At 26.1% G+C, this 10,684-nt stretch overlaps 1 protein-coding gene across 1 annotated transcript; it reads right to left on the bottom strand.

Annotated features, from left to right (window-relative positions):
• Positions 1-243: 243 nt before the first annotated feature.
• LOC149057722 (52 kDa repressor of the inhibitor of the protein kinase-like) lies at positions 244-1,131 on the bottom strand. Its single transcript, XM_089223480.1, has 2 exons — positions 1,111-1,131; positions 244-687 (listed from the first exon to the last, which is right to left on the bottom strand). The coding sequence occupies exons 1-2, from the start codon at positions 1,129-1,131 to the stop codon at positions 244-246; spliced, it is 465 nt and encodes a 154-aa protein (XP_089079606.1).
• Between the last annotated feature and the right edge of the window lie 9,553 nt (positions 1,132-10,684).

Genomic DNA, 10,684 nt, shown 5'->3' with positions numbered 1-10,684 from the left:
CTAATGCCATCAGCGTTACTGATGCTTTTTGCGAGGTCCTGAGACTTCTCGCTTTGACGCTAGCAGGGCCGTAGCTGGAACAAATTTTCGTGGGGGGTTTTGAATCAAATAATATTTTCATTTTAAGTAATTAAAAAAACATTTATTTAAAAAAAAAAAATCACATTTTACTATGTTATTAATGCATTATAATTATTTTAAAGTAAATTTATATTATATACAATTATTAATTTTAAAAATATTTTATAGCACAAAATCCATTTGTCGGTTTTTTTCTTTGGCGAAACGATCAATAACTTCAGCCGGATCGATTTGAATTTGCCTATGAACACTCAAAAGAGCTAAACCTGTAAGTCGTTCTTGGCCTGATGAGTTGCGTAAATAGTTTTTTAATCTTTTCATGGTTGAAAATGTACGTTCTGGCGTAGAAGTCGAAACTGGCAATGTAGCTAAAAGCTTCAAAAGAAAAGATATGTTTGGAAAATATTCATAATCAAAATTAATATATGCTTCAATAGCTGAATTTGGTTGGTCTTTTTCTGGTTTGTTAGACCATTTTCTTTTCCAAAGTTGAATTTCTGTTGGCAAAACTTCCATATCCAAAAATTCAGAATATATTTCGAAGTCGTTTGCATCTATTTCATATTTAATGCATATCTTTGGTAACAAAACTGATACTAATTTGTACTAAAATATTTTTAGTGGTGTAGTTATTTAATGTTCACGATAAAATTATTAATAATGCTTTAACTGTGTAGTACTGACACTATGGACAATATCATGGAGTTTTTTGAGATAAAATGACAATTGACAATACGATCGATAATTTATTGTTCGATAATATATTAAGTATTTATAGACGTTTCGTCTATCGACAAAACGTTTCTAATCTTGTATGACTTACCTATCTATGTATAATGTAATAATATTATATAACCTATATTATAGAAATTGCCATCAAACTTAGTTACTATATTATTACTTTATTAGGTACCCAAATGGCCAAATGGCCACATAGCAAATTATTACAATTAAGTTACTTATACAATTAAATTTATTAGTTGTAAAATATTTCGGGGGGAGGGGTTGAACCCCCCTCCCCCCATATACGGCCTTGGACGCTAGTATCATATTAGCAGCGGCATATTGCTACTCAAATAGTCTCGTTGAAGGTGCAACTTTGATAGGGTTCATGTATTTGAGCTCATTTTTGTGCTTTAATTCCTTCTTGACATTCTCAACTTGAGGTTCAAGGCTAAATCTGTGCTCATCTTCCTGTATATGGCATCTACTTAGTTGTAATATTATGTTTATATTAGGTTTTCTATTTTTGGTCTTGTCTTCTATATAGTTATTTGGACATCTTGTTAAGACAATAACATACATTAATCCCTGATATACTAATGAAATGATGAATAGGTTTTTGTTGGAGCTACAAGTCATCATGTTATTTTTGGGACAATAGATGTTGGTCTTTTTGCACGTTAAATAGACTATCGATAGCTACTTGGGTCTGTTGATAGAGCTGTTTCTGTAAAGAAACTATATTCTTGTTTGGATTTTTAAACTGTCTCTGCTTAGTCTCCTGGATAACTATGATAATATCAAACGTTCAAACGTACAATTTCACTGGTGTAGTTGCTAGCGATGGCATTGCTGCTAATACTGCTGTTAAATATATCATTTCAGTAATCGAGGCTTTTAACTAATTATAACGCTTTAATTCTTTTACTTAGCTATTTACTATTTTTATAAGGTTTTATCAAACCTATAGTCCCAACTTTTATATCATTTCAGATTTAATTAACATCCTGTACTGAATTGTTTATTAACTCAGGTGACTATTGCATCTCTTCCAATAGTTTTCAATTGATCTCTTCCACTTATACCCAACTTATAAAAGTGTTCTTTGTGACAGATAGAGACCCAAAAGTTTCCAGAAACATGAATTTCTAGATACAAACAGTATCTTTTACTACAGATTTTGTCTAAGGTCTTTCTTTAGTAATTTTTGGTAAGCCCCTTGGTCCATGAGACCTTGTCTTTCACCGTAATCGTGAAACTACTGAAGATATAACTGCCTCAGTATTAGTAACAATAGCGATTATTGGTGCTTCCATCTCATATTTAAGGGTTGAATTGATCATCACCTTTATCGCGTTGTAAGAAATATTTCATATTTTGCCCAGGGTAAAAAAAATGTTATGTTTAAATATATCACTATACGTATAAAGTTAATATGTGTGTTGTATTATATCCAATAATTAAGTGAAGATATTATGCACTTATGATAATTATAGATAAAAATAAATTTGAAAAGATAAGTTACTCTTTATCTTATAGTGCCACTTAAACTTATTGATTATTTCTAAGTAATATAGAGCAATATTAAAAAAATAAATTATAATAATATTAATCATTTGGATATATTTTAATGTTAGTTACCAGTTCAAGGTTAAAAGTAAATATCAACAGTTGTTAAAAATGTTATCACTGATAGAATATTTTAATATATTTTATTATTTATCTTCATTAATTATATTGTACTTCTCGCTCGATTGTTTGCAGTAAATTGTTAATATTCTACTTAAAAAGATAAAATCGTTAAAATTATACTACGATGGGTTCTTTAATACTTTCTAAATGTAAGCAAATATTTTATATTTTATATATTTATTTGTGAATGCCATCACCAGCAAGAAAACACAATGAAGTATTTAAAAACTATTTTGTTATGAGGCTCCAGTAAAAACAGTATTATAGATTTGCAACGATGTATAAATGGGTATTGTTAACCGAAAATCCATGCGTATAGTTTTCACGGAAAGATAATATATCATTCCAAAAAATACTGGCGTATTCATAATATATATGCTTCGATGAAAGTTTATGATATACCAATGTGCATTAAACTTTGTCGGAATATATGAACTAAATTATATTATAATATTATTTTACTTATATGCTCGTGGTCATGGTTTAAACGTTTTGATGTAAGAGGTTATGATTATGATATTTTTTCATTTATACTACTGTATATAAATATTTCAATCATAATTGCATCCCCACGCCGAATCGATACATTATTTTTGATGTTATAATATTATTATAAATCATCATATATATATAAATCGCGTTGCCACTGAAAATTACATACTTATGATCTACGATTTCTACGACGTTACTGCACGTAATAGTGTACACTATGTTTTTCGATCACGTTTTGACAATTAAGCCTATAACTGGTTGACTACGCCAATCGGATTACTGTAAGCTCGTAAGCTCACATTATATAGGGGAAAATCAAACTTATAGGAGGAGCGAAAATACCAGTGCAATGATCTTTTAACTATACATTATACTATTATAGCATAGGTATTATACGGTGTATCCATTATTGTACATATAGTATAGGTGCCTTTATTACATAAAGGCCGAGGGATATAGTGGTCACGTATGGCAATTAAAAAAGGAAACTATGCAGTAGACACACGATAATAAAAATTCATTGATTTGTCTTTATAAATATTTTTATATTTAAAATGAATGTTAGGTGGCCTGATTTTAATAAACAACTATTATAATATTTTGTTTTAAAACGACCAGAGATAATCTTATAAATATAGACGGTGATTCACCAAGCGTGATCAGTGATCACTTTTTTTTTTCAATAATGCAGTTATTTGAAATCTAATGTTTGAATTTTTAAATAAAGATTTTTTTTGTATGACTTATGAAGTGTTTTGTAGATAAATACATTCTTTTACATTAGAACATCCCTTTGAACTGTAAATTATACAGTGGGTAATTTTTCTGTAAATATTGAAGTATCAGAATTAAAATTCATACGAGTAATTTTTAAGTAATTTAACTTTGTGTCCTAAGGATAAAACGTCTTTGGTAATTGGTTTATAATATATTTATACTATATTATACTACTAACTATTTATAATTTTTATTTTAAGAAGTATGGTGATTTGAAAATTTTAGCCATTAATATGAATAATTTGCGAAAATTATTGTGTAATAAATATTAGACTCAATTGTACGTCTATTTTTTTTTTAAACAATATTTTCCAAGACAAAGGATATTAGTGCAAATATTTAAATAATTTACTAAAAAACAGCACTCATTCGATTTTTAAATTGGAAATAACATCAACATTTTCGAAAAAATGTTTTACTAAATAATTAACAATAAAAAGGACGGATATCATTTTGAAAAAAACAGAAGTTTTCATATCTACAGGACACTCCTTAAGTAGTAAAAGTAATTCATGAATTTGAAAACACGAAGACTCAAAGTTAAAGTATATTCAAAAATTCCAAAAATCAAAATTTGAATAATTTCATTATTAAAGGATAGATGGCGAGCATGCTTGGTTAATCTTCCTGTTACCTGCTACGAATCTTTTGGTAACTTTTTTAATATTTTTAAAACACGTTAAAAAATACTATTCTTAAATACTTTAGAATGATATGAAATAGGTTTGCATTATGAAATTAGTCTAAAATTCATTGGCTTGAATGTTTTAAAATTACCATATTGTAAACAAAATATATTTTTAGAGATTGGTAATACAGTAAAACATCGATTACTTGAACCTCTATCACCTTTGATAACTCGAAGGAATGCCATGGCCCTTGTCTTACAATATACGTAATCGAGATTTTTCGTAAGTCAAGTTTTCGATAATTTGGGTTTTTTTTGTTCCAAACCGATTCGAGTTATCAAGATTTCACTTTTTTTTAAATTTTTATATTTTTATAATATCATAAATTTTTTAATAATAAATCTTTATATTAAGTTTGAAACTGTAATTTAATTAGAATTTAAACTTCAAACGCTCATAAAAAATGAATGTTGATTTTTGGTTATTTAAGTAAGTAAAATGTAACACAAATTTAATGTTAAAATGTGTAAAGCTTGCCTTTAAAATTACAATCAAAAGTCGTCAATTTGAAATTAGAATAATTATAGGTAATTATATTGTAGATATTTTGATATTTTTTAATTATTAAAATAAGGAAAATTGTATCAGATAAACCTTTTTGACTTAGAATTAAACAATTATCTACATGATTAAAAAAATAATGAGTGCGATAAGAAAATAATATATTATACGAGATGTAAATAGGTACTTAATAATTTGAATTATAAAATAAAATATATAACAATACAATACAGGTTATCATATTATATTTTTTTAGAATTATACTTTTAAGTTATACTTACTGTATTATTACAATATGTGGGAATAATGTAGGTACTTTTTATAGATAATATCAGCGCTTTTAATATTAATTAGTTCAACTTTATTTTAAACTTGTATTTTGCTCCAATAAAACTAATTTTACAACCTCAGTTATAATTATTGAAATCGTTTTAAATTATTCTATTACTTATTTATTATTTTTAATTTAAAAGACGAAATAACTTTGAACATTAATAAATTATTTTAATTTTTCATGGAACTAATAAATATGCATGTGATCTTATAAAGTAATGATAAATTTATCTCGAAAAATTATAATCACAAATGTAATTAATGTATATCATTAAGGAAAAAATCGTATGTTATTTCAGATTTCTAGAAAATTATTATTCCAGACAAAAATTTCCATTAAGTGAAATGTATTTTAATATGAATAAATTTTAAAATTATTTATGTATAAAAAGACAAAATCCAGAGACACTGATGAAGTGCACTTCTCACGAGTATTTTATTTCAGTGCAATGTATTATTATTTATTATTACAAATAAAACAATAGTTAATTATTCAAAAAAAGTTGATTGTAATTTTTCGTTATAAGTTATAACTACAATTTTATGTGAGTATAATTATTTTTCCAATATGTTCATCAGTTAATACAATTCAATTGTTTTATTATTTTTACTTTTTACACTCTCAAGAAAACTACTGAGTAAATAAAAAAATTGTCTGTTAAAGTATCATCACAACTATTTTCATTTTTACATGTTTACACATACAAATATTTAGTGTTCACCAAAAATAAACATTCTTAATCAATATACTCCACTTTGAATTCTAATTTATATAAAACAAAAAACAAAAATCGGATAACAGGATGATATTAAATTTGAATTCAAAGATAAAATATTATTGTATACGAAAAACGATTTGGAGACAGGTTGTCAGTCTAGGATATTTTATACTATATAAATTATATTTTTATTATTAAAAAAAAAAATGTAGGTGCTTTAAAATAAATTCAAAATTAATCAAATCAGATTCATTATGTACCCGACTCACTCAGTTATTCTTAGTGTATACAATTATTAATATAAGTCAAAAACGGAATTAACTATTATAATAACAATATAAAGTAGTATACTCAAGAAATGTTAAGTATTCACGAATAATATTTTTTAATTACAAAAATATAGCTAAAATTATTATTCTTGATTATTTAAATCTCTTCTTGGTAATTTCGTATAAATTTGAACTTAAAATAACTATATAAATTTAAAAAAAATAGTTTTTGTATAGCTTTTAGATTTTATTGGCGAAGAATCATATATTTACATGGAACCTTGCTTTAAATTGTCATTCCTTATCTATAAAAGTTGAAAGTTTTATACATTTTTAACAATTAAAGAATTTGTAAATTTTAAATGAAACAAATTTTGTCAAAATTTAAACCTTAAATGGTTATAAAAAAAAAAACTTGCCTATGTATTTTTAATATTTGCCAACTACTATTATACCAACTTATGGGGAACCTTGTGTTAAATTTTCAGATTTTTGACCCAACAAAAGGAACACAATTTCACTAATATTTATAGAATAAAAACTAAAAAATGGAAAATTTCAAATGTCTATAAATAACCTAAAAATCATTGAAATATTTTATCAAGGATAGTTATTAATAAAACAAAAATTTGGTGTCAACACAACATATTGAAAAACTAATAACAATGGTGTACCGTAAACGTATGATGTGAGAATACTTTGTAGAAAGTCTTCTTTTTTTTGGTCACATTTGTTACTAGTTTGTACCACCTACTAAGGAAACTACTATGAACTGATTTGAAATAAAATTAAACATTTTATATGAATCAACATATTTTTTCGTATAAATATTAAATTATTCAAATTCATTTATAAATTATAAATAAGAAAGTGTATTATAAAAATAAATAAGTTGATATTTATTTTCTGTTGGTGATTTTAATTAAATATGTTTCCTTGGATTTTAAATACTATTAACATTTATATTCATTAAAATATATAAAATAATATATGTGAAAAAACATAAAAATAAGATTTGTTATTTGTCACTGTTTCTCGAGAATCATTAAAAAAGCGGGAAAGTGGATGTCGCTAAGCTGTACAGTAAGTTACAAGTGGGTTACTGTAATGGATGGAATTAAATTTGAATCCAATGATATTATATCATTGTATACGAAAAACGATTCTGAGCAAAGACGGTTTATCTGTCTAGAAATAGATTATGGATTATTAAAAATTTTCAAATCTTAGATTTAAAATAAAATTTTTTTATGAATTTCTAGCTTAAAATAATTTGTGAATTTTCGTGATTTTTACGTATGTTGTCAAAATTAAAATTTGAACGCTTGTAAAAAAAAAAAATGATGCCTAAATATATCTTTTATATTTCAACTGCTATTGTAAAAATATGTTAGGAGCCTTGTATTTAATTTTAAAATCTTAGATTAAAAAGAAAAACTTTTATGAATTTTCGAGCTTAAAATAATTTGTGAATTTTCGTGATTTTTACGTATGTTGTCAAAATTAAAATTTGATTGCTTATAATAAAAATTGTGACTATTTTTAAACTGCTATTGTAAAAATATTTTAGGAGCCTTGTATTAAGTTTTGAAATCTTGGATATAAAAGAAACAATTTTATGAATTTCTAGCATAAAATAATTTGAACATTGCCATAATTTTAACCCTTAAATTTTAGTTTGTTTTTCTCGATTATTTAGAAAAGTATTAAGAATTTTTTATCAAAAGTACCAACTAGATTCACTTTCTGATCGAACGAGGTACTGAAGTCAAAAATCGAAGCACTTTTACTGTCCCAAAACGTGATGACAGACACAAAAAAAAAAATGAAAAAATAAATAAATAAAAGCACACATCATGATAAAATCAATAAATTCATCGCTCCGCTCAGAATCTAAATATATATATAATATATGTTTATAACTATTAAAAATCAAAATATAGATTTTCCTAACTCCATTAAATCAAATTAAAATTATTTTATTATTATATATTTTTATATGGTTTTATTAATATGTCTAATGTATACACACGATCGTTTATTTTATGGACTTGTAAACATTATTGTTATTGCCTACTATTATTGTTATTTGATTATTTGCATTATTTCATTTTATCTAGTTTTAAATTGATGTTATTTCATTTAAATTTATTTTCAATCTAAAGTATAATTTAATTATTTTTCATATTTTCTACTCATAAATGGAATTTTGAAATAATCATAAATCGATTTTAAAGGAAACATCAAGGGCAATATATTTTCAGACATTCACATTCTTCGTGTAATTCTTTTATTTTCTTATTTAAACTTTATAACTTTAAGCGAGAGAAGTTTAAAGATATAAATTATATTTATGTTTCCTTTACAATCTTCTAAACAATCTCATTAATTGTCAGAAGTTTTTAGCTTATTTGACTATTTTTTGGTTGAGGCATACGTACAACTAGGTCAAACAATTTATTTAAAACTTCGCATGCTGCAGTATTTACATTTTAATAGTAGCATTTCATAATCATAGCAATATAGAATATTGATTAATATTTTTCATATAATTTTTTACTTTTATTTGATTTAAAGTAATCAAATCTCATAAAAGTATATCTAAATGTAAAAACAATAACTGATATCAGGTAACATGAAATATTTTTTAGTTAAATTAAACTTAAATAAGATTGTTTAAAAAAAAATGTAATATTATATTAATTGTTTATTAAGCTGATTTTTATCGTTAATATAATATTTCTCTATAAACTACATTAGCTGTAATTCCAGTTGGTGCCAAAATAACTAAACTCGTACTGACTCTGGAGCATGCCACATAGAATTGGCCACGTGAAAAACAATCTTCTCTTATATCGATCCCTGAAAATTTCAAGGTTTGCCCTTGTGGTTTGATTATTATCATGGCAAACCCTACTTTTACAGGAAACTGTATTCTCTTGAATTGGAAATGGATAATCTGTTGATATCATTGGTATGCGAGGAATAAGAACTGATTCACCTTTTGCAGATCCAGTCATAATAATACTTCAATCAAATTCTTCTGTAGACCAATGATCCGTATACGTGTACCATTGCACAATTTTTGTGGACTAAGATTTCCGAGAGGCATTATAGGACAACCAATTTTTAATATAAATAAATGAAATTGGAAATCCAGAATAGTTGGGTGAATTGAGAAATTCAACTAGATAATTAACTGCATCATCTACTTCCTGTACTGATTTCACTGATATGTATTTCATATTTTTTGCTTAGAAAGAGTCCAATAATATTTTGTTTGTGTCTCCTGCTGTATCATTTTTCGATGTCGATATGGTCTTCTAACATAACCAGTTCATTGATTTATCTTTGATGTTTTCGACGCCTTTTCAAATGTGTATAGGTATTTATGGTTAAAGAAACTTTTTCGATTAGAGACCACAAATATGAAAACTTGATACATGTTGAAATTTCATTAGCTCGAGTTCCTCTTGGTACGACTGGTAGAGTTTGTCGAAAATCTCCAGCCAGCAATACCGTGACTCCTCCCATCAATAAATTCGAATTTTTCAGATCCTTCAAACAGTTGTTTAAAGCTTCAAATCTTTTCTTCTGAGACATTGAAGTTTATCCCAAACTATGAGATTGAATTTTTTCAGAACTATCGCCAAATTTGATTGTTTGTTAATATTGCACGTCGGGGTCTCGATGGTGCTCAAATTGAGTGACAACTTGAAAGCAGAATGAGCAGTTTTTTTTCCAGGGTGCGTCGTAGGATCTGTGTAATTTACTTATCTGTTGTAGTCGATTTTCGTGGCTTTGAATGATAATATCTCTTTTTAAAATTACTGCCAATCTTAGTAAGCTGCTTAATTAGAAGTTGCTCCATCGTAACAGCCTTTATGTCCATTAATAGGTTTTCTATCTGCATTAATCACTTCCTCAAAATTAGTAGAATTTTGACTTACATTCTCTACTGTGGTTTTAATTTCTCGAATATACTTATTTTCAGTATGCAGCATATTTTGTAGCTGTTTGACTAATGCTCGTTTAACTTGTGGATAAAGAAAGCATCTAAGTTCAACTTCTTTTTTATCTTCGCCAACAAAATATATTTGTAAAAGTTTTGGGTTTTCTTGAGTGTTTTAAATCAAACTGCCATTCAAATGGTATACTTGGCCTTGAACTTTAAAAAATGTCATAAAACAACCTTCTTCGACAACTTGTTTAGCATCAAACGATGTCATTTGAAAACAACCATTATATTTTCTTGTACGATTAATGAAGTGATCGTGATCAGAATGTTCACCCATGAGTAAACTGCGTAACGGTTCTAGTGGCTGTAGCAAAATATCGAGTTTTGTTCTACCTAAATTACAGCACAAGCCAGGTGTTTCACTTTCCTTTTGAGAGCATTAAAAAATTT

This window comes from Diuraphis noxia, unplaced genomic scaffold (assembly GCF_037042655.1).
Source record: "Diuraphis noxia isolate RWA-SAM2 unplaced genomic scaffold, SU_Dnox_SAM2 contig0003, whole genome shotgun sequence".
NCBI lineage: Eukaryota > Metazoa > Arthropoda > Insecta > Hemiptera > Aphididae > Diuraphis > Diuraphis noxia.
This window is presented reverse-complemented; position numbering and strand designations above follow the sequence as displayed.

What these genes read in the sequence shown, in the direction of transcription:
- LOC149057722 (XM_089223480.1), bottom strand. Translation starts at nt 1,131, where the DNA reads ATGATACTAGCGTCCAAGGCC. An exon ending in TGATACTAGCGTCCAAGGCC is followed by an intron (nt 688 to 1,110) that starts GTATATGGGGGG and finishes AAAATATTTTAG; the next exon opens with TACAAATTAGTATCAGTTTT.